This window comes from Filobasidium floriforme (genome assembly GCF_021052385.1).
Source record: "Filobasidium floriforme strain CBS 6241 chromosome Unknown HD553scaffold_7, whole genome shotgun sequence".
Taxonomy (NCBI): Eukaryota; Fungi; Basidiomycota; class Tremellomycetes; order Filobasidiales; family Filobasidiaceae; genus Filobasidium; species Filobasidium floriforme.
The window spans coordinates 984,955-1,007,090 of record NW_025763628.1 but is presented as its reverse complement, the minus strand read 5'-3'; the positions used below and the strand labels follow the sequence as shown (position 1 = coordinate 1,007,090).

Genomic DNA, 22,136 nt, shown 5'->3' with positions numbered 1-22,136 from the left:
AACTGAGGACCGAATTTTCGTAGATAGTCATCGAAGCGGGCTCGTAAAGATGGCTTAAGCCGCGGAACAGGACTACGTTCTTTCGTCTGGCAAGGGAGGACCGCGAGATCCATCATGCCTACTCAAACGGCAAAACCCAAAGCCAAGTCCCCCATGCCTCCTGGCAAGCCGACCAGTCCATCGACTACTTCAAATGCTCCCCCGGAAAAGGCGTCGACGACCTCGACTGCGAAACCAGCAGCGAAAAAGGACGTGAATTCCAACAAGCCTACCCCGGAAGAGAGTCGACGAGCTTTCAAGCAGTTCCAGAAGGGCAAAGGGCGGGCACACGATGTCCTCGGACACGCACACTCGTGTGCCAAGTGTAACCACGCTGCCGAACTCGCCAACGCCGTCATGGACCCCACCCGACCGCCTACGATGAGCCCGGACTGTATACTGTACACCCATCCGACGGCGTACATCCCTGCAAGGGCACCGAGGTGTTTCTGTTCAAAGGAGCCTAGCCCTTCTTTGCAAAACACCTATGCTACCTTGCATGACCTCTTCATCAGGCGTCTGAAGTTGCACGACCTCCCTATCGTCTTTTACGAAGAGGTTGCCGAGCTAGAAAAACAGATGATCCCGGAGATGATGCGGGACGCCATGCTAGGAAAAGCCTACATCGGCCCGTCGAACAGTTTTGCTCCAGAGCTGTCTTATGGGTACGAAGGGGATCCTAACGGGGTTGGAAATGGAGGAGTGGGTGGAAGGACGCCGAGGAAACGGAGGAGACATCCGTTCAGGGTCTCGGATTATCCTGATCCGGAAGCTAGGCTGGAGATGAGGATCGAGTTGCTCCGGGCCGTCAAGGGGTTGAGCAAGGAGTGAGTGAATGGTCAATTCTCAGCGACGAGGCCCTTGCACTGATGTTCTGCACGTCTGTCAGGTTATTATTCGATTCTACGGCGCCGTTGGTACTCGAAGAGCTAGCATATTGCGGAGACGTACATGGGTACAGGTAGGTTCACTCACAACCGCAAACTAGCTTATCTATCGGACACTAATCCCGTCGATTTTCTAGTTCCCTCACCCACGGCCCACCCTGCGCATGCGTCCTCAACCTCTGCCGTCCATGTCTCAAAGTCCTAGCCTCCCGCCTGATACCCAATACGACCCCCCGTCCCCTCCCCCGCTCTCCACCGGATTCCGCCTTTCTCTTGTACTCGGCCCGGGCGCTCAAAGCTCAGTATCTCAGTAAAGAAACCGCCGCGGCGATGGAGAGGAGCGATTGGGAGGAAGACCTCAAGGCGTGTCAGAGACGGACGGGGGACGTGCTCTGGCAGATGGCCATGGAGATTGATCTGGTGAAAGCGTCGAGGGAGGTGATCGGGGTCATGGAGAGGGCGTATGACGAAGTGAGTTCGAGCTGGGTCTGTGGGGACTATTCGGCATGCTGAGGTACTGATGTGAGGCTTGAGCATGAACAGGACTTTTATCAGGGATTGTTACCACTTTACAAGCCTGAGCCTGGGTTCGAGAAGGAGAGTTTCAAGCCCGTCAGGAATATCAATCAAGTAAGCTGGCCGGAACTGCCTATTCGATGGCATGGAGAATTTATATGCTGACGATGCGGGTGCGAATGTCCATCAGATCAACCACTACCTCGATCAAGTCGGGGAAGACTTCGAAGACGAACTACAAGCCAAGAGGGAAAAGGCAGAGAGGGAGAAGGAAAAAGGAAACAACGCTTTCAAGAGGGGAATGTTCCAGAGAGCGGCCAAGCATTTCAGTAATGCTATGGAGTTGGTGAGTTCTACACTCTCGCGGATGGCGGTTGTTACGTGTGCAATTGCTGATTGAGCCGGCTGTGCGATGTTCAGGATCCGTGTGAGGTTGTCTATCCTCTGAATCGATCTCTGCCGTTGATCAAGATGAGAAAGTGAGCGATCTCGATGCAGGGCGACGGACAACATTGAGATTGATGACAAACTGCATGGGTGATTACAGATATAGAACAGCCGAACGTGATTGCACTTTCTGCATACACGTAAATCCCAAGTGAGTATGAGCAATCTATACTGTCCGGTTCCTGTTTGCTCATCCTTCGATGACCTTGGAAAGGAACACGAAAGCGCTGTATCGTCGAGCTTTGGCAAGGAAAGGTCTGGGTCATCTGGTCGAGGCAGAAATAGGTTAGCTAGACAGCCTCCGCAGGACCGAGCAAACGGAAAGCTGACTGTCTTGCACATAATGCAGACCTAAACATGGTTCTGGTGCTCGAGCCCACGAACCAGGCGTCGATCAATGAGCTCGAGGAGATTCGGCAGATCCTATGCCAGACCGCCGGCTCGTCCGCAGGCAATACCGTAGCCATGATGAAGCAAATCCCGATGGTCGTAGATTCCGCCACCGCGATCGCCGAGAGACAGGACTCGGAAACCTATTGGAAAGAACGCCTAGCAACGACCGTGAATCCTGACGAGAGTTTGCATCGGGGCAAAACCGGTTACCCTTGTGCAGCGTACAATCTCAACAAGGATGGGTGTCCGGCAGGCGCCAACTGCTTCGACTCGCACGCACCGGATCAGTATTCGCTCCGCGTCAATGCCTTCAATCGAAATGTCTGCACTAACAATCTCCTTGGACGATCCTGCATCCCGGAAGATTACGACGAGGAGGATGAGGATGAGGAGCCTTACATCTGCCCGTACATGCACGCTGAGACGGAAGATGAGAAGAAGGTCGTCTGGAGCGAAATGCAAGACCTGGCCGACAAGCTGCACACAGATATGAGTATCGACAAGACTATGACACAAAAGGGTTTCATGGAGTGAGTCAGTTTGGCCGCTTTGGACCGCTATGTACTAATGTTCGGCAATTCACCAGTGCCATGAGGGCGGGCGTGATGGCGGGGCAGATCAACCCTATGAATGGGTCAGCCAGTATCAGCATCCCGCCCGAGATCCAGCGCATCCTCCAGGATGGTATGCAGAGCATTTTGGAGAGGAGCGTTAAGGACGGGCCGGCTCAGTTCGAGTATGTTGAGACGAGTTTCGCCGGGTCGTCATTCCTGCATGCTGATTGCGGGCCGCTCTATACAGTCTCGAACAGATGAGCATATCCTTTGATCTGCCCATCCGCGCCTCGAAGGGCCCTCAGCCTCGAGCGATGAAGAAGCAGGGCACGGCCAAGAATGGCAAGAAATAGACTAGCTGGATAGCCTTCTGACACAGGGCCAGATACGAAATACACTCCCCATGGATTCCCTTACGATCGCGTGATATCTAACGATGACCGAGTACCTGATTATGCTGTATCAGTAACCCTTACGATGTATCATGTCTCTCCAAAAGGTATCAAATTATGCATGCGATTCTGCGTTATACAGCGAGATCGCTTTGTTCAATCCTTGTTTTTGCCAAGACCCCCAAAGAGTCTGGGCTTGCCGCTCGTCGAAGCTGTTCTTGACGGACCGGGGCTATCGGACTGTTGACCCGGGCCAGCAGCAGCTTGATTAGGCGCAAGTAGTCCAGCCATGGCTGTCCAGAGCGACAATCCGCCGAGCTGGACCTTCTCGTCCGTCATACGATCCGCAAACATCGCCAACTTGCGTGCTTCCGACTGATGTAGCGGACGGCATGAGCTCTCCTTTCGTGCCGAACGAGCTCACACCCCTTTCACTCACAGTGTCTCGCCGCCCAGCAACCGCGGATGGTGGTGGCTGTTCTCCTTGAAGAGCCCAAGTCCAAGAGAACTCGTTGTCAAAGATGTATTGCCTTTCCGAGTCTGGTTCATTAGAGTTAACTTTCGCTTCCATCTTATCCCGGAACTCTTTCTCCAACTTGGCTCCGTCCAATTCGGCTTTCCGCAGGTTTTCTTGCCGATGCTTCTCGGCTCGTCTGGCGTATTTCGCGTACTGTCAATAACATGCCATTCCATCAGCGACTTCATCCATGTGCTGGAGTACATCCTGCTTACCTTTTCGTCCCACAATTTCTATTTCAGAAGAGAAATATGGTCAGTATGGACAATGTCAAAACTAAGTTCGAAGACATACCTGACCGCGAAGGTATCGCTCCGCCTTTCGGAAACGACAGTAAGCGCGAAGCGGGGTAGAAGCATAGGTGCTCAATCTGTTAAGAGCTCACCTGAGCTTCCTTGATCACACCTATCTCCTCCAGAGGCATGGAAAACGCCGGCAGATCTTCTGGTGGCTCAAGAGGCCGGCATTCTCCATGTACAGATACGCGTTCCCGGATCATATTGTCTTTGAACGAACCTCCCTGTTTTGAGCAGGCAGTGTCAGCATGACAGCCGCACTGCAAGCTTGTTCCCAGACTCACATTCGATGTATTGTATATCTCGTAGTTGCCAGCGAAACCCTTGGGGATGTTCTTTGGCACCTTGATCTCTCCACGCAGGTCAACCTTGTCATCGTCCTCAAAAGCGTTTGGCTTGTCTCCCATTGGAGTACTAGGTTGGGAAACCTCTCCATCGGTGATCTCCCAGCTAGTCAGATCCGGAGTCTGAGGTTCACTTTGTTCTCGATGGAGTAAGCTCGGGGCCGGTGATGCCGTCTTGTACATCTCGGATGGAAGGAATCGGGCTGTCGCAGATCCAGGGACTCCGGAGACCGTGGACATCCGCTCGACCCCATCTTCATGCTCAGGAATTACGATTGGGGCGAGCACTGGTGGTCCACGACTCGTGCGAGTGGCCATGATTGAAGGTGCCTCCGGAGTCGCTTCTGTCGAGAAAGACTGCTGACGAGAAGCGATGTCCAGCGAAGACATTGACAACTGCGGGTGCAGACCATCTTCGTGTTTGGCCCTAAGATCCGCTGATTGTTTAGTCATTGGATGCCGGCTCGTCGCAAACTTGCACCAGCTAGCTATGGCCCGGTAGCAGTGTTTGGCCGGTTCCGTGAATGAAAACATGGGGAGGACGTGGCATGCGCCATCGTACACCTGCAAGTGAACTTGAGTAGGAGGGTATTTCTTCTCCGGATCTCCAAGTTGCGGGAGCATCTTCTTGACAGCGTCGCGAATGGGGTACCGGTCTGGGTTTGCTGCCTTGTGTGCCCTGTACAGGTAGGCCTTATTGTCAGCCTCGGTCTTCGGCTTCACGGCCGTGGAAGATCGACTCACGCATAGATGATCTCGTCCCGTAGTACCTCCTTGTCCCCAGCGAGGACGAATAACGGTGGGAGCCCCGCAAGGTTCCCCAGAGCAGGCGAGACGTACGGATGACTGAGCTGGTCGTTCGTACAATAAAGCTGGATCTGGCTTCGTATATTGATATGCTGACCATCCACATCGAGGGAAATGGCGTGCCGGTTGGCAGCAGGGTCGCTGATGGACGGTCGTCGGTCCTTCTTGTCTGATGTAGGACCTGGATGGTGGTGCGGATGTTTCTCTGTTGCGGGAAAGAGCGTCGATGCGTGCGATCCGTCATCCTTGGAGTCATCGACCTGGATAACAGTATCCCCTCGGGCCGTTGTATCTTCGCCGGGAGGAGGAGCATCGGGCACGGTTGTGGCTGAATCGATCTTGACAGGATCGGGTGTGGATTCGTCCAACTCGTTGGCTTTCTTGGCACTACCGGTCAATCGATGCACAGCATCCTTGACCTTGCTCCTCACGCCTTCCTGAACTGTTTCCGTAAGCTCTGGAGGAGGTGGGGGCCATAGCGTGGATGGGCGCTACATGAAAGGATCATCTTAGCTTCATAGCTTGTCAGATTGGGTGACGGCATTTCTCACATGAATGAAACCGTATGGCGGGACGATATCCGTGGCGGTGTTTGCGAGCACAGACGGGAAAGAATGCGTCAAGTCGCACCACTGTTTGTAGGAACGTTACTATAAGCCAGACTATCGTTTCGACAAGCTCAAACTCGTAGACAGTGCTCACTGGCGAGATCAACAACCCTCCCGCTGGTGTCGGCAAACCTGCGTCCCGAATGACCTGAAGCAGCCTATCATTATCAAAACCCGCAAACGGGACAATATGTCAACTCGAAAAATCGCTGATTAGCAACCTCTCCTCAGAGATGGAGACTTGCGACAACGCCAAATTCCCTCCCGCGCTATCCCCAGCAATAATGAGATTCTTCGGATCCACCGGCCGATGTTTCGCACACTTTGGCGGATCGATCAAGTAAAGGTAGGCGGCTAGACAGTCTTGTAAAGCGCAAGGCCAGGGGAATTGAGGTGCCTTTCTGTAGTTTACGGCGAAACACCGGCCGCGCATCTTTCGGGCGTATCTCCAGATGGTATATCTTTAGGGCAGATCTCAGCATGTGAGCGCTAGGATCCTCTATTGGTGTTAGTTAGGACTTGCCTGTGAGTATTTACGCTTCCCCAATAGGCCGCGCCTGAGTGATGTGATTATGGATCCCTTTTCAGTAAATCAAGAGGCGCGGAGAGACAGAGACATGGGAGAATATTCAGCAAGACTGACCTCCGTGTATGTATAAGATACAGCCTGTGAAGACGAGAAAGGATCCTGGTCAGTGATCAAGTTGGGTTCTACTGCCAGTCCCAAACTCACGCAAGTGATCCATCTCCGGAGTGACTATGTTGCAAAAGCCCACAGGGTCAGCCAGACATAACGGGATTAACCAATAACAGCCAGATCTTACATTCCCCTTCCACCCCATCATCCGACGGTTCCTGCTCCTGCTTCTCCTTGCCGTCCTCGTGGTCCTTCTTATGAAGCCCCAACCCGAACCTATGCTTCCCCTTGTCTTTATCCTTCTTATCCTTCTTCTTCTGCTTTTGCGCATCTTCGGCCTGTTTCCTCCTGATCTCCTCGTTCCTGAAATCCTTCTTGATCCCTATCCACTCTCCCTCCACCCCAGCTTGCATGCGCACTCTCCACCATTTAGTCCCACCCGCCATCTTGGTCGCCAACTCGGCCCCTCCTAGAGCGCGGACGAGGATCTCGGCGGCGGAGACACATGAGGGGTTGAGGGGGATGAGGACGCGGTGCGTCAGAACCCAGGGCGGGGAAGGGGTCTTGGTCAGACCGAATTTCTGGAGATCTTCCACTGTGTGTCTGCGGGAACAGTCAAAGCGAATGTCAGCCTCGATGAAACGGTATGTCAATCCAGCCTCATGCTGCTCACTTTGTCGAGATCTCCAAGAAAGTCTTGACGAGTACGAACGCTACCCATCACCCCCATCATCACAAGCTCAGCATTCCTATCGCCATCATCTCTCATCTTCATCACCATGTTTGCAACTCACCTTCATCGAACAACAACTCTTCCCTAGCGACGCTCGACTTGCTAGCCTTTTTGCTGAAATAGTGCCGGAGGAACGTCTCGAGCAGGATGGGCCCGGACTGGGTGACCACGGATGCCGTCAACATGGTGGTCGTTCCTGGTATGCTATACTAGTCTGAGCAAGTACGGTGCATGAACCAACTCAAGCAGGGATATGCAGCTATATAGCTGTGCGTGTATGGTAGTCAGGTAGGGTATATGGTATATGGGAGGTCGACGTCGTCCTGACAATCAATCAACCTATCTTCGGCCACCCCGGGACAGCTTCGGAACCAAATTACCAGATCATCGGATGCAAATCCACATAGATCGTCCGGATCGGTCGATCTGATCCGCAGCCTGCGGATCTCACTACTTTGGGATGCTGAAACACGTTGACATACAAAGAACGATGTGTGGGGAGCAGACACGCAGGATGATATGTCACGCATCTATACTGCATTTGCATGGTTTGGCATGTCGACGCTATCGAAGGACGGTGAGACCGCCTCGACGCGATGAAAGGAATTGTGAAAAAGGAGGCACAGACGTTGTCGTACTGGATACAAGGTTTAAGATGGGTCTTCTCCGCCTTTTACTCTAGAGCATATAACGGTTCTATTATTTGCCGTGTCGTACCACCACACCGCGTCTAGATTTAGATGTCGATGATGGTCTTGACGGGTCGACCCTCAAAGCTGATGGCGTAGACGGCCTCGAACAACGGGTAGGCGTACGTTCGCTTTCGGGAGACGAGGAAGTTGTGGACCTCCTTGGTGGTCAAGGTACCCTGCAAGAGCTGTCCGTTGAGGTGGTTCTGAAGTCGATTCGATTGAAACGTCAGCACAGAGGATCGGATAGCATAGTAAAAGCGAGAGGAGCTGGAGCTCACCTTCTCGATCTTCTCCCACGACTCGCCCGTCTTGGCAAAGATCTCGGCGCACTTCTTGTTCCTCCCGCTGTAACACGAGGTGATCAGATCGGCCATCCCAGCCGGCTCCGAGAAACTGCAAAAACGGCGTTCACGTCAAAATCGTCAAATCATCAGCCTCGGGAGCTCGTGTATCTATGGCTTGCAAGAGGTAGGACCGGCACTCACGTCTCCTTCTTGGACCCGGGGAAGAACTCGACGGTAAACTCGGCCATCTCCTGCAATCCCATCCTCATGATCGAAGCCTTGGTGTTGCTTCCCAACTTCAAACCATCGACGAACCCAGCGGCGAGGGCGACGACGTTCTTCAGCGCACCGGCGAGGGAGACACCAGAGACGTCCTGCACGGTGGACACCTTGAACCGGTTGGTGTGGAAGACGGCGGACCAGAGGGCGCACTCGTCAGCCGTCTTGGCACCCACTGTGGTCTCGCAGAACTGCTCGTTGGCAACGTCCTGCGCCACGTTGGGACCACCGAGAGCCGCACAGGGCGTCCCGATCTTTTCCTCGATCAGGGTCGCAAACGTGCTAATGTCGGCTCCGTTGACTTCGACACCCTTGATGGCCGAGATCGAGATGGCACCGGGGGTGATGACGCCCTCGGTCTGGAACTCTTCGAGGACGGTAGACAAGCTGTTCGCAAACACATGCAACAACAATCAGCTCCAGAACCCTGGTGCCCGCTTGTTCTTCTGGTGCATTCTGCTTGACACCAAGAGCACACTCACAACTGATGAGGAGTGACCATGACGAGCATAGTAGCGTCCTTGACGACCTGCTTCAAGTTGCCCACGGCGACCAAGTTGCTAGGGAGCTTGACGTCGGGGAGGTAACGGTCGTTCATGTGCGTCGAGTTGATGACCTTTGTGAGTTGCTTGCCGTGGACCTGTTCGGCATGAAGGGAGAAACATAGCAACAGAAAAGAGAACGGCAGAAAAGGTGAAAAAAGGACATCCATCAGCTCTCCGAAACTCCACAAATCACCCCATCCCCCAAATAAAACATCAAGAAAACCCCGCGCTGACTCACAATCTTCTCCCTAACCCACATCCTGACCTCGGAATGGAACTCTTTAGGCCTACTAGCCACGTTCTTGGCGACAATCTTGGCCAAGGCGGTCCCGAACGATCCGGATCCGACGATGGCTACCTTGTGTCGCTTTGATGGAAGCGGCGAGGGAGGGAGGGAGGCTTGGACGGGGGAAGAGGGACGGGTGATATCTACAAAACAACGCAGTGAGGAGGAGGAAGAGGGAAGAGGTGGTTATCAGATTATTGTGTGTTCTGTTATGCAAGGTATGGATCTGCTCCGCTTGACGGCCCGCAAGGATTTCTCCAGAGGCGCCAACTTTTGCGTCTTGCCAGACCTTGAACGTCGGAATACTCGACACTTACCAGGCGTAACGACGTTGGAGTGGATGTCCATACCCTCCATCTGAGCGGAAGGGACGTCGGCGTCGTTGGTGTTGGAGAGGGGAGAGAGCTTGTTCATTATGGTTGGCGTCTGTGCTGCTTCGTTTTTTTGGGTTGCGGCTTTGAGTCTGGTCGAGTGGTTTCGAGTTAGATCGAGGTTGTAGTTATGGATACAGTCTTTTGTGTGGGGTTGTGATGTGTGATGGTGGTGGTTTCGATACGTGAGAGAGGTAGAAGAGGTGGTGAGGTTGATAGTTGTAAAAAGCGAGAGGGATGGTCAGCTGGCAGCACCACCCACCCCCTCCGGTCAGTTAGCGGCTGGCGAAGTTGTGTGGCTGAATGACCAAAAAGACGTCACAATCACAGCCTACCCTCGAGGTTTGCGGAGACGTCGCCCTGGGCGATCCACGCATCATCATCATCCATCAACTTTTTTTTTTCCCGCTCGGACGTAGAGTGGGGAGCCAAGGGTGCAGCACAGAGCGAGCGAAAGAAGGGGGGTTAAGGGCCTGATCGTTTGCGCCGTTTGTCAAAATTGTTATTGGTAATGAAATGATATATCACCAGAAACGGGTTTTATCATCACGGCGTGATGATCCCCCTTCTTGATTTTCCAAAAAGGCCTAATCGGTTGGCTGTTGAAATTGGTATTGAAAGATTTCAACACGTCCAATTCGGTATTGATCCCGCCTAGCAATTTTCAGGCACCGTTCAGCACCGATTTTGATGCGGAAACAAGGCTTTGCCGTCATCTTCCGAAATCTTACGAAATCGGAAGACATATTCATGGTCATCGGCCTCGGTGACCATATCATGAAAGGATCAGCGCAATTGCAAACCCGTCGCTGATCGTCTTGTAGTCGTTCGTATACACAGACCTCTCCCCCGCGTAGCATGGATCCCCACCAGTACAATGATACACGCGGCTACAGTAGCCAGCCTGCTATGGGCTTTCCTTCTCCTTCCCGGCCTCAGTCCCGCCATCCTAGCTCCAATCCGATACACAACATACCATCGCAAAACACCGCGGTGGGACATCAATTCGCACCTGTAGAAAACTGGCGGGATGCCTTGTCATCAGCCGGCCCATATCTGCAGAATTCTTCCGAAATCGGATCATATGACCCCGATCCGATTTCGTATCATGAGACTCAGCTAGGCGAGCCACCCAACGGGACTCGTCGATTCTCTCGACAAGCCTCTTCCAATTGGGTGGCAGAGAGCCAGTCGAGCCGAAACTCCCAGCCGTTCCCCTCAATTGGAGGGAGGGACGTCGACAACTCACAAGGTTTCTACACCCAACCTCCCACGATTGCAGTTGGTAGTCAACGTTCAAGGATTGGATCCCCGGAGGTTTCAGAACCTGCCACCCCCTTGCTGGACAAGACACCCGCCCCACTACCTGCGAGCAACATCCGGTGGAACAATATGCCCTGGCTGATGGAACGCCTAGCGGCAGAGCTAGCGGGTCAGCGAGTGGCCACGAATGCTAAGAACAACGACGGCAACCTCGCTCGAGCGCAGTGGGAAGAGATTGTGTCCGCTCTCAACGACCTGGCTATTTCGAAGGGGGTTCACAACCTCGGTTTGACTGTCAGTAAAGTGCGGAACAAAGTTGCGGAAGTCAATAAGGAGCAGTATACACCTCGCCGAGTGATTGCTGGCAAGAGTGGGAAGAGTGGTTGGCACTTCGATCGGAAGACGGGCCAGGCGCATGCAGAGCCTCCAGTTTGGGAAGCATGGTTGGCTACGCTAGTGAGTCAACGCCTCCTTCCGATTTCGTCCGATTTCGGAATATTGATCCGATGTTCTTGGTTTCAGGGCGATGACCGACCACTTTATGAGAAGTGTAAAGAACCTTGGCCCATTTACGAGCTATGGGACAAGTATCGAGGAGGGAGAGGTGCAACTCGCGAGACTGTCAAGAAGCCAGGTAGCCGCCCTTCAGCGGTAGCTCGGAACGCACAGCAAAGCGACGAGGGGGAGAGTTCAGGCGGGGAGAATGAGAATCCGTCTCAAACGCCGGAAAGATCCACTGGTAGTCGCAAGAGATCCCTAGCCTCTAGTACCCCGCAGAGCCAAGCTAGCCGAAGAAAACGCAGGCGCCAAGAATCCTTGCGTGAACAACAATCTCAAGAACAGAAGTCCTCGCTTGAAGCGATGGTACAACTGTTTCAAAACAGTCGTCCCCCCTCTGTTGGTGAGAAGGCGGCCAAACTTCTGTCCATGGACAAAGTTCGATGGGGGCTGACCGCCAGGGAAGACTTCGAAATCACCAATGCCATGATGGAGAGTCCATCGAAATGCGAGTTCTACCTTGGCATGTCGCCAGCCGAACGACAGCGGTGGGCGTTTGGGTACCTTAAAATTGACAGGGTACCTCCACCCGTCGATGAGCCGTCCAATCGGCATGATGATGACGATGACGCCGCCGGTTCGATAGAGGATGAAGATGATGAGCGGGAGGACTTGGACGGCTTGGGTCAATATGGAAACTGGTAAAACTGGTAGTTGTACAAGCAGATGGCTTCCGGTCTCTTTTTCTGTACGAAATCGGAAGAATTCGGTTGACAACATAGTTCTTCCGAAATCGGAAGAAATCGGCTGGCGTACCTGTCCTCCTTTTTCAATCATCGTCCCTGTTTGCAAACAATTCCGCTGTGATTTTCTCTCGTAGGTTGACCATGTGCTGATCGACTCTCCCACGAACGGTACTAGGTGCAACTACGGATTGTCCTCCATCGTTCCCTCCATCGTCGTTGTCACCGTTCGAGGCTACGAGGTCCCTCGGAATTTCCTCCTCCGACGCCTTGTTTGCCATCGTGAAGTTGTGCAGAGCACACAAAGCATAGATCAAATGCGCTTGATCGTCTATGGAGTAATGAGATCCAGCAACAAGGATCTGCGAAAAACATTGAAAACTGAATCATTCGGCGAACTTCACATGACTAAGAGATCATCCAGTAGCTTTTACTCGCCTTGTACCGACTCTTCATGACCCCAAAGATACGCTCGATACACATCCTCAAACTTGAATGCCGGAAATTGTACAGGTCCTTCTCAGTGCCGGGCTCCCTGTTGAGCCGACGCCACTGTTGAAGATGGTACTTCGAACCGATATGAGGAGTCAAGACGCCGTCTCGCAAAGCGTATCCAGCATCGCCCAGAACGTATTTGCCGTCAGGGATCTTGAGATCGTATTGCGATCGGGCAAGTTGGAACACAGAGCTGTCTGGCTCACATCCCTCGGCTCCTGATAGCACATACGTAAAGCGAAGGTCGAAATCGCATATAGCCAAAACATTGAAGGAGAGGGTTCCTTTCCGATTTCTGAAATGACCTGCGCGTTCCTCAGGCGGGTGGCAGGGGATATGCGTTCCGTCGATCGCTCCAATCGCATCAGAAAACGGTCGATTCTGCTTGTATCTAAGTTTACGGTGTTTGGGAGCGTGGGCAGGAGGCCATTTGACCATCTCAAAGTAGAAATCTTTGTCGCAGAGCGCATTCAAGACTTTGTGCACAGCCCTGCAGCATAACCCGAAATCGGAAGAAATCGGAAATAATTGGAGAATTCAACCGGACATGTTTCGTCTCTTGTTAACTCTCCAACTCACTTGCTGATCGTCTCTTGACTCCGATTGAAGGTGATACCAGCCTGTCTGTGTCCGGCTGCATGCCTGAACACATGCAGACCGATTCCAAGTATCTCCTGAGCTGAGACATGTTTCGATGGCTCCAAAAGTCCCTTGTCGGTCAGAGTGGCTAAGAGTTTCTTGAACCCATGGCGAGTCATACCGCAGGCGTCTTGGCATCGGCGAGGATGGACAAGGTGATCCTGGACGTATTGAGCCCCACTTAATGAGGAGATCGAGTAAGGCTGTCGAGGCTGTCGATCTCGTCTTCTGTCTCCGCGTTCCAGAGCCTGATACAGCTCCAAAAACATGATGATCTCGATCTTGTCATCTAGGTCGCGATCACTTACGAGTGACCTCATGATCGGTTGACGTGTGGAAAATGAGGATGAGTAGGAGGCCCCTTGTCGGGTGAATGACTCGACTGTTGAAAACGAAGCAAATCCAGACCACTTCTTCAGTCAGGGTGAAGGTGAGACTCCTCGCCATCGGTAAACGTCGTCACCCGAGAATCAATTCCACCTGATTCCTGTTTCATCCAAAATCTTACGAAATCGGAAGATTTCGGTAACTCAATCGGTGATGTTAATCTTGTTGCCGTGTGCTCATACACAGTTTATCAGCTCTTAGGATCATAGGTCAAACTTGGACAATCGCGAAGATCAAGGTAGTCGGATGCCTGCATCACATGATATAGAAAAAAAAAAGGCTTACAACGACACGACTTGTATATAGAGGATTTTTTCTATTTCACAGCATATGTATATGCGTGGTGAAACCCTCCGAAAACACCACGCCTCGATCGTACTAACCATTAAAATTGCAGTCCGTATTTCTCGTATCCGTGTATCTGTTCGTTATTAAAAAATGAAATGAAAATGAAAAAAAAAAGAGTCGAAGCCCCACCAGAACCGTCGCGAGCAGAAATCTTCCGATTTTGGAAGCTTTCATCGTTGGTCGTCCCGCCTCTTGCCCTTGTTCTTGCCAGCTTGGTCGCCGGACCGCCTTTGACGCTCCTCTTGTCGTCGTCGAGCTTCTCGAGCGGCACGACGAGCCTCGGCCATGGCGTCAGACGGATCAGACGGAGATGGCGACCTGTCCGAATCGTCGTCGGCCCCAGTGATCCGAGCCCGGACGTTGGCCTGGTGCTGGCGTCGCTGAGCCATTGGCGACTCGTGGAAGCTATGCTGGACCAACGTCTCCAGGGTCGGGTGCTGAGGCGGCGGGTTGCCGGCGTCGCGATCGAACTCCCGAGTCGTTTCGTCGTACACCATGGCTCGCCTGTACGTCGCCATCATGTGTCGGCCGGCCGGGGTCGTGTCGTCTCGAGGAACGTCCTGATTGTTGAGGACGTCAACTCCGCGCTGCACCAGACCGGGCGCAAGGACCTCGAGGAGCTGCACCATTGCCAACTGCATCTGTTGGGAGGCGGTGAAAGCTCCGGCGAACCCAGCGTGGGCTGCTCGGAGAGTCTCGGCGGTACGAGCGATGTTGAAATTCAACAACGACTCGGCCTGCTTCGTGACCAAAAGAGCGTATTGCTCGTAGACGGTTGCTTGATTGGAGTCTTTCAACGAGCAGGCGTTGTGCTGCCCGAACGTGACACAGTTTGTGCACCCGTGTTTCCAAGATCGAGACCGACAAGGCGCACTCCTTGCATCCAGTTCGCCTTCCTTGAACCGTCGCTGGCATTGGACGCAGGGAGGATCGTTCAAGGGGTCCTTGTTGGTACCCTTCTTGTTCTTGGCGATGGCGGCGGCGATGGCATGGCCCTGTATTTTCCGATTTCGGAAGATATCGTGAGATTTTGTCAGTAACGCTGTTGCTCGGATTCACTCGATTCGAACACAGTAAAGACTCACGGTGGACGTCACCAGACCGAACTTCTTGCGCATAGTGTTGTTCCAGCCGGGACCGTGGATATCGATGCCGTGTGACTCAAGCCAATTCTGGCGAGCTTTGATGACATTGGCAGGGGCGGAGTGCTTGCCGAGGAACATTCCCTCGAGAATTCTCTTCTGCTCCTTGGGGTCCGATGTCCTTGTGGCCAGCTTGAGGCGGTCGATGATATCCTGAGGGTGATCGTCGACGTCGAGGATCTGTTGGACGAAAGAGAAATTGACAAAGATTAATCTCCGATTTCGGAAGATTTCTGCCGACATGAAAATGCAACTCACGTAGGTCCAGGTGGTGTTCTCGCCCACTTGAACGAAGAGCTCGGGATATTGGGTTCGCGACGGCAAACGTCTAACGGCGAGGTTGGGGGCGACCACGATCCTTCGCTCGAGCGCGGCCGGCGCCGGTGCCGGTGCGGGAGGCTCGACAATGCGTATCTAAAGTAAGGCGCAGATATCTATCAGCCGATTTCCTCGACAGGGTGTTCGTTCTACAAGCTAAGTCTCACCTCCTCGTCGCTGCCCAGGTCCGCCGCTTCCATGAAGATCTCGTGACGACGGCCACGCGTAGCTTCATCGTTCTCTTGCTCCTGAAAATAATGATAATAATGAAAAATGAACGGTTAGACGAGAAAGAAAAAGGCAGGATAGGCCATAGGCCAGGACAGGGACTTACTGGGCGAACCGGTCGAGGAACAAACTCAGCATCATCCCGCTGCTGTTGGAGGTTTCGACGTCGCAGCGGAGGAGTTGGTGGCATAGCCATCCGTTCTCTTTTGACGCCCTCGGTCTTCACCTCGATCGTCGCCTCTCGTCCTCGATCTGCCCGGCTGGGTCGATCGAGTGGTAATCCGGCGGGGTCGAGGGCATCGCTGCGAGCGCCTGACTCCGTAGCCGGTCGAGACGAGGTGGTGGCAGGCGCGGCCGGAGCAACAGTTCGGATGAGTTGAGCGAGTCGCTCGTTTTCTCGTGCTTGCGCATTCCTGTGTCTTTCCTGCCGATCACGCTGTCTGCGTTCGCCGAGAACTCGTAAACCCTCCCTGATCTGGTCGGGCATTGTCCGGTCGAGATTGGCGATGGTTTGTCCGATCTGATCGTGTTGAATAATCAGCAGGCAGTACGCGATACAGAAAAAGCTTTGCTCCGAATGAACTTACCTCCCATTCGTCCCAAGCTACTTGACGTTGGTTTGAATCCTGTACAATGTTATACACAAGTTATGAGCGAACAGATTTCTTCCGAAATCGGAAAAGTACGGATGAAGTTTGCAACTGAATTGCTAACGAAAATAGACTTACAGTGGCCTCAGAATTATCGGGCAACTCGTTCAAAATGCCGGCAAGGAGATGAGGCTCCTCGTTCAGGTTGTACTCGTAATCTTGATATTGCAACTATGTTATACCAACGATGATGAGTCAACGTTGATCAGGAGCGCATATTGTTTCAAGCGACACGTACAATAGGCCAGTCCAGCACTAAACGAACCGCAGGTGTGACACCTTGTGTTGCTCGTTGTCGAGAGGATTTTGAGGCGGGCTACGATAAAGACAGAAATCGGAAGAAAAAGGAAATTAGTGATCGAGTCGAATCGAGTGCGAATGCAAATGACGATCGAGCAGACTGACAGTAGCGGGCCCAGCCGAAGATGAGGCTGGAGGTGGAACCATGGTCCTGGCGGCGGAGGTAGCGACCGGGATAGATCCTGCAGGCATCTGCAAGCCGGCCGGAGGTTGAGGGGTAGGAAGTTTGGCCTGTTGAGACCTTTGAGCCGACACCGTACCATCCATCGGATCGTCTTCCTCGTCATCCACTTCGCTCTCGTTTTTTTCACTGCCCCGGGCTTGACGTTCGCGTTCCTCTCGTTCTTGGCTTGTCAAAAGAAACTCCATCCCCTCCATCCGTTCGTCACTTCCCAACAAACCCCCGCCCAAAACATCCCCGAGACCTCCTTGTTCTCCATCATCGCCGATACCGTATGCAGCGATCCTTGCGTCCCAGTCGGCTTCGACTTGACGCGGATTGAGATCACGATCGAGAAACGGATTCGCGAGGAGATCGTCTTGGGGAGGAGCGCGAACATCAGGTCTGTCGGCGTCGGGGCGCGGACGAGGAGCCGGTCGAGCTGGATGAGTCGCTGATGTCGATGCGGGGAGAGAGGACGAAGCTGGTTGAGCTTGCGAGTTGATTGGAGCGGTGTTGGAGGTTGATAGAGCCGGGGGAGGAGATAACGATCCTTGAAAGAGACCGGACAAAAACGATTGCCGTGGTTGAGGTTGAGAGGAAGAAGATTGGAGTCCGGGGAGGGCAGGAACACTTGCGGACTACGAAAGAAAATAAATAAAAAGCAAGTCCTTTTCAGTGGTATTCTCGTCGTGCGGAACTCGATAGTACTCACACTACTCGCAGCCTGTCGATCCTCGCCAGTCCCGATCCTCTCAGCGCGAGTCGAGGCCTACAGATTTTTTCCGAAATCGGAAGAAATAGGATTAGCTGGCATGTCGAAGGAAGTGGAGCACAAGAAGAGGTCCTTACTCGTGTGTTCTACGAAAACGGTAGATTTCGGATGAGCTAAGAAACTTGCAAGATCAAGAGCAAGAACAAGTTGTACTTACTCTAGGAGCGGAGCCTGGGGGTTTCGACGACTGTCGGCTCTTGGGTTCCTTGGGTGCCTTGGGCATGACGTAGGGGAAGAGAACTGAAGTGTGGGGAAGGGAAAGGAGGTGAGGTGAAGGTCGAAAAGTGAAGGGGGATCAAGAAGTTGTGAAGGAAGAAGAGGTTTCGCGAAAGGTTGATTTGAATAGCAGACTTTGGGAAAAGGGGAATTCGAAGTACGCAGGGGGGGGACCAGAGGGTTATGTATTATCCTACACACGACGCGACGTGTCTGTTATCGCTACAGATTTGTTTTGATGGTTCGGTTAGAGGTCAGAGGTCCTTGCACAATGACGACGCGATGTGTTGTTGTCTGATGAGAATTGATGAAACATAGCGCGTTTGTTGTTGTTTGATGAGATTGGACGCGTTTGTTGATGGTCGGGGTTCCTTTGATTCTAAATCAGTGATGCCCGAGGTCAAAAGAACAATTCTATCGATGTCTAACCGGTCGTCGAAACTGTATCGTGCTCAGGCTTCTATGCGACAAGGCCGTGATGGCTAATTTGGTCGTGAAACGGGGGAGACGCCCGCTAAGCGAGCCTTATCGTTCGGCTGGGTAGTCATAGAATGATTTGGTCAGGCCCCAGAAGTTGACCGATATCTTCCGAAATCGGAGGACAGCGCAGAAAGGAGGGGATTGGGCAGAAATCGTAAGATATCGGAATTCTTCTGAAACAGAACGATAGTTAACTTCAAGGTTGTTCGTTAGAGGCTGAAACCAGCCCGAAATATTACGGCAGGCGACGCGGATGGTGAAATACTTCCATTCCAATAGATACCCAACCGATCGCGTCACCAGGTGGCTAACCGATCGCGACCTATTGAAATGATATTGAAATTAGGCGAAAATAGTGGTCTGTACTATTGGCGTTCCAATATCAATTATTTCAATATCAATAGCGAGTTGCAAACGATCAGGCCCTAATGCACAGGAACTAGCCGATTGCTATGACGAATCACAGATTGCACCCGGCTCGGTTGGAACGGACATTGGGTGGATCCCATTGCGCTAGACAGGTTTCCGGCGTTCATCTCGCTCCCTGCGATGTCCGCCACGTCATCATTCATGCCCACTTTCGATGACACGTGTCGACTCTCTCGGCCAAATCCTAGCCGTCGTGTTGCCGCAGCCAAGAGAGAAGTTTGGGGCCGAGACCCCTTTGGCGGAAGTAAATACCCGGAAAATGACGTTGTGATTCCCCTCGGAAAGGCGACGCTCTAGCTCCAACGGTCTCGCTCTCGTTCGCTGTGTGCAAAGTCGAAAAATTGGGAGTGACCTCACCCAAACTCGTGCTCACCGGGTTGGGGAGGATACAACTCAAACTCATCATCTTCCTCGACATCATCGTTGTCAACCTCGAACCTTTGGACTTCAACCAAGACCTAATACACACAACAACCTTCTCGTTGACGATCACGACATAGCCTTTTGGCAAACAGAACTCCAGACCCCCTAGCATCAACCCACAAACAAAAGTAACAGCACAAACAAGTAACTCAGGATGTCCGTCTTTACTCGAGAAGCTTTCCAGGTGAGTGACAGTTCAGAGTAGGGGCGACTATGTTTTGGGAGATAGCAGTGCTGATTCTGGTCTGATCTCTCTTCGTCACGTCCTCCGCCGCTTGTCGCCGCACCCCTCGTCACTTCATCTCGAATCCTCGACCATTCATCCCCAACGACCGTAGATGTCGGCCATGCCCACCCCGGCCGAGAGCCCCGTCGTCACCCGCCCCTCGACCCCCGGGTTTGACATGTCCGAGGACGAACACATCATCGAGATCGACGTCGAGAGCGTCTTGTTCGACGTGAGTCGCTGCGTTTTTTCGCTTGCTACGGCGATACGTGGTCACGATGTAGGAGGTTGTGTGCTGATCCGGATCGGTTGAATTTGGCGTGTTGGTGTTGATGGTGGTGATGGTGGTGGTGGTGGTGTTCATGCGGCACAGATGGACGGGACCTTGATCAACTCTTCCCCGGCTGTCGTCGTCGCCTGGAAGTTGTTCGCCGAGACTTACCCTCTGGATCTGGAGGACATTCTTGCCTGTAAGTCGGCGCGCGGGCTCGGCTCCTGATCACATTCGACAACTTCGATGCTGACCTTGGCTTTTCGCCAACCTCTTAGCGGCCCACGGAATGCGAACCATCGACGTCCTCCGTAAATGGTGCAAGATCACCGACCCCAAGCTGCTCGAATCCGAAGTCCTCCGATTCGAGACCGCCATCCTCAACGCCGCCCAGTCCGCCGCCATCTCCGGTGGACAGGGTATCGAGACCTTGCCCGGTGTCGCCAAGCTCTTGGACCAGCTCTCTTCGGAAAAGGAGTCCCGTGGAGGTCGAGAGGGATGGGCGGTCTGCACGAGTTCGACGTTTTTCTACGCGTCCAAGGCTCTGCCTATCGCCCAGTTGACGACCCCGAAGGTCTTTGTCACCGCCGAGTCTGTCACCAACGGAAAGCCCGCTCCGGACCCATACCTCATGGGAGCTAGGGGATGCAAGGCTTCTCCCTTCTCGTCTTTGGTCGTCGAGGACGCTCCTACGGGTATCAAGGCCGGTAAGGCCGCTGGATCGATGGTCTTGGCCACCTGTACGTCGCACACGGCGGAGCAGCTCGAGAAGGAAAAGCCCGATTTCTTGGTCAGCGACTTGTCCCAGTGAGTGCCAGGTCGAGCGTATCAAGAGTTTGCAGGAATCTGAAGGCTGATCTCTCGTCCTTCTGCATAATTTTTTAGCGTCACTGCCAAGTGGAACGGCGAGACCAACACTTTCAGGATCAGGATCGAACAGCCTCAAGGCCGAAAGACCCCCGGTGCCACCCCCGACCAGACCCCGGTCGTCACCCCTGCCGTCTCGCGAGCAAACTCCTTCTCGTCCGTCAGCGGTCGAAGCAAGTTCGTCAGCAAGGGTAGCGACGAGTTGACCGGTGCCGACTCGGTGTTCGGCTCGCCGGCCGAGTCGAGAGCCGGGTCGCCGGAACCGACCGAGGAGAAGCAGGGGGGTGCGGATTTGGGAAGGAAATCGAGCGTCCATCAGCAGGTTCCCGGGGGTGTGACGTTGGAGGGGTTCAAGAAGGCTTTGGGAGCGAACGCTAGGAAGCCCAAGAGGGACGTCGACCAGGACGCCGACGCTCAGGACGAAGACATCTAGAGCGACTTGACCGATGCTCCCTCAATGTTTCCTCTCCGATCACCCTCACAATCACCACCAACGATAGATGCCTCGGGGGGTACCACAAGGTGGAGCCAAGCGCATCATCACGCTTTGAGTTCTGGCCGACGTGTCCCCTTCTTCCCAACCCCCTGTTTACTTCTTATTCTCACTTCATGTCAAGACACCTGTATCGCTAGAACTAGAGAACGTTTCAGACGCTATATACATATATCAGAAACCTGCGCGATTGAGGATCACCGAGTGTCCATACCGATTCCAGCGCAAGAGAGCATTTCGCTACGCAATCGTTGGTGGAATACTTTTTAGCAGAAACCCTCCGGGAGATGGAAGAGCCTGAGCGAGTCTTCCAGCTCCTGATGCCTATAGGCTGAGCTCAAGTCAATGTTACATGGATCGGCGCGACCCTAAAGCTCAGGGGTTCGAAAGCGAGATCGGTCTTTCTGGACATACGTCGCATTCTCAGAAGTGAAGCCGACCTTTATATAGCTTAGTATCGGAGGCATAGCGAATACCACACCGACGGCGTGAGCAACCATCGCCACGTCCTTCTCGCTGTGATATCGATCGGCCTCAAGGGCAACCTGGTAAGCTAGGCATGTTGCGACACGTTATCTCGTTCCACTGTTGTTTTCGCCGCGATGACATAGACTTCGAGTTTGAATACCTCTTTGCTGTGGAGGCTGCCGTCGTGGTCCTTGCCGACACACTCTGTGATTCAGTCATACTGTACGGCTCAGTTCTGGCTGAGCGTAAACAGCATGAACCGGCTCAACGGGTTACTGTTGGATTGAGTGGCGGCGGTTCCCGACGATCATTACCTACGAGCACAATGCAGCCATTCTTTACGTTTGCGAGATATCTGTAAGCAATTTCTCGTCATACCGCCACCGCAGGAATTGTAGAGGTCGCTTGTATGGTCACTGCGGAGATGATGAAATATGAGATTGAGCTGCATTTTCCCCTGTCATTTCCAAGCATAGCCCGAGTCACGTCGAAAACCCAAGACATCGCTTGCGACTTCCCATCTCAAAAGGTTCGTGCCATCTGCGCGGGTTTCAAAATAAGACCCCTTGAGGTCGGTTCTCCGCTAACGCCGATCCATGTGAGCGTCGTGTCGACCATCCCGCTGGGCCAGCCAAGCTAGTAACATATCTTGTGGCCTGCTTTCACAAAAATTACTGGCAGGAACGGAGA

General features: G+C 53.2%; 6 protein-coding genes across 6 annotated transcripts; 3 read left to right on the top strand and 3 right to left on the bottom strand.

The window, feature by feature from the left end:
• Window positions 1–114: 114 nt before the first annotated feature.
• Window positions 115–3,189, top strand: HD553DRAFT_323245 (uncharacterized protein; the record flags this gene model as incomplete). The annotated part of the gene is made up of 11 exons (XM_046181374.1): window positions 115–866; window positions 929–1,000; window positions 1,064–1,397; window positions 1,470–1,556; window positions 1,633–1,788; window positions 1,863–1,921; window positions 1,990–2,040; window positions 2,104–2,174; window positions 2,239–2,812; window positions 2,869–3,018; window positions 3,084–3,189. 11 exons carry the CDS (start codon window positions 115–117, stop codon window positions 3,187–3,189), a joined length of 2,412 nt encoding a protein of 803 aa, XP_046037919.1.
• Window positions 3,070–7,454, bottom strand: HD553DRAFT_211473 (uncharacterized protein). The gene is made up of 16 exons (XM_046177170.1): window positions 7,232–7,454; window positions 7,111–7,150; window positions 6,625–7,040; window positions 6,534–6,557; window positions 6,444–6,467; window positions 6,324–6,357; window positions 6,046–6,261; window positions 5,895–5,958; window positions 5,744–5,824; window positions 5,130–5,683; window positions 4,326–5,064; window positions 4,131–4,265; window positions 4,040–4,063; window positions 3,961–3,978; window positions 3,668–3,898; window positions 3,070–3,603 (listed from the first exon to the last, which is right to left on the bottom strand). Exons 1-16 carry the CDS (start codon window positions 7,353–7,355, stop codon window positions 3,385–3,387), a joined length of 2,943 nt encoding a protein of 980 aa, XP_046037918.1. The 5' UTR covers window positions 7,356–7,454; the 3' UTR covers window positions 3,070–3,384.
• Window positions 7,455–7,627: 173 nt separating this feature from the next.
• Window positions 7,628–10,111, bottom strand: HD553DRAFT_309174 (sn-glycerol-3-phosphate dehydrogenase NAD+). Its single transcript, XM_046179647.1, has 7 exons — window positions 9,963–10,111; window positions 9,574–9,872; window positions 9,209–9,399; window positions 8,908–9,065; window positions 8,348–8,812; window positions 8,141–8,255; window positions 7,628–8,065 (listed from the first exon to the last, which is right to left on the bottom strand). Exons 2-7 carry the CDS (start codon window positions 9,668–9,670, stop codon window positions 7,907–7,909), a joined length of 1,185 nt encoding a protein of 394 aa, XP_046037917.1. The 5' UTR covers window positions 9,671–9,872; window positions 9,963–10,111; the 3' UTR covers window positions 7,628–7,906.
• Window positions 10,112–10,485: 374 nt separating this feature from the next.
• HD553DRAFT_323242 (uncharacterized protein) lies at window positions 10,486–12,093 on the top strand (the record flags this gene model as incomplete). Its single annotated transcript, XM_046181373.1, has 2 exons — window positions 10,486–11,346; window positions 11,413–12,093. The coding sequence occupies 2 exons, from the start codon at window positions 10,486–10,488 to the stop codon at window positions 12,091–12,093; spliced, it is 1,542 nt and encodes a 513-aa protein (XP_046037916.1).
• Window positions 12,094–12,353: 260 nt separating this feature from the next.
• HD553DRAFT_323241 (uncharacterized protein) lies at window positions 12,354–17,796 on the bottom strand (the record flags this gene model as incomplete). The annotated part of the gene is given in 16 exon segments (XM_046181372.1): window positions 12,354–12,462; window positions 13,206–13,554; window positions 13,574–13,647; window positions 13,938–13,968; window positions 14,036–14,073; window positions 14,226–14,995; window positions 15,086–15,322; window positions 15,401–15,556; window positions 15,628–15,708; window positions 15,795–16,208; window positions 16,276–16,314; window positions 16,417–16,509; window positions 16,577–16,654; window positions 16,744–17,439; window positions 17,514–17,570; window positions 17,731–17,796. The coding sequence occupies 16 exon segments, from the start codon at window positions 17,794–17,796 to the stop codon at window positions 12,354–12,356; spliced, it is 3,288 nt and encodes a 1,095-aa protein (XP_046037915.1).
• Window positions 17,797–19,004: 1,208 nt separating this feature from the next.
• Window positions 19,005–21,163, top strand: HD553DRAFT_294698 (HAD-like domain-containing protein). The gene is made up of 5 exons (XM_046178469.1): window positions 19,005–19,305; window positions 19,460–19,579; window positions 19,721–19,817; window positions 19,897–20,425; window positions 20,504–21,163. The coding sequence occupies exons 1-5, from the start codon at window positions 19,276–19,278 to the stop codon at window positions 20,916–20,918; spliced, it is 1,191 nt and encodes a 396-aa protein (XP_046037914.1). The 5' UTR covers window positions 19,005–19,275; the 3' UTR covers window positions 20,919–21,163.
• Window positions 21,164–22,136: the final 973 nt, after the last annotated feature.

Bases quoted from the DNA above. Each gene is read 5' to 3' on its own strand.
- HD553DRAFT_294698 (XM_046178469.1), top strand. From the start codon at position 19,276: ATGTCCGTCTTTACTCGAGAAGCTTTCCAG. The intron at 19,580-19,720 runs GTGAGTCGCTGC...CATGCGGCACAG, and splicing joins TCGAGAGCGTCTTGTTCGAC to ATGGACGGGACCTTGATCAA. The intron at 20,426-20,503 runs GTGAGTGCCAGG...ATAATTTTTTAG, and splicing joins TTGGTCAGCGACTTGTCCCA to CGTCACTGCCAAGTGGAACG.
- HD553DRAFT_211473 (XM_046177170.1), bottom strand. From the start codon at position 7,355: ATGTTGACGGCATCCGTGGTCACCCAGTCCGGGCCCATCCTGCTCGAG. The intron at 6,358-6,443 runs GTCAGTCTTGCT...CACATCACTCAG, and splicing joins TATCTTATACATACACGGAG to GCGCGGCCTATTGGGGAAGC. The intron at 5,825-5,894 runs GTGAGCACTGTC...TCCTACAAACAG, and splicing joins GAGGGTTGTTGATCTCGCCA to TGGTGCGACTTGACGCATTC.
- HD553DRAFT_309174 (XM_046179647.1), bottom strand. From the start codon at position 9,670: ATGAACAAGCTCTCTCCCCTCTCCAACACCAACGACGCCGACGTCCCT. The intron at 9,400-9,573 runs GTAAGTGTCGAG...GTTGTTTTGTAG, and splicing joins CTCCAACGTCGTTACGCCTG to ATATCACCCGTCCCTCTTCC. The intron at 8,066-8,140 runs GTGAGCTCCAGC...AATCGACTTCAG, and splicing joins CGTGGGAGAAGATCGAGAAG to AACCACCTCAACGGACAGCT.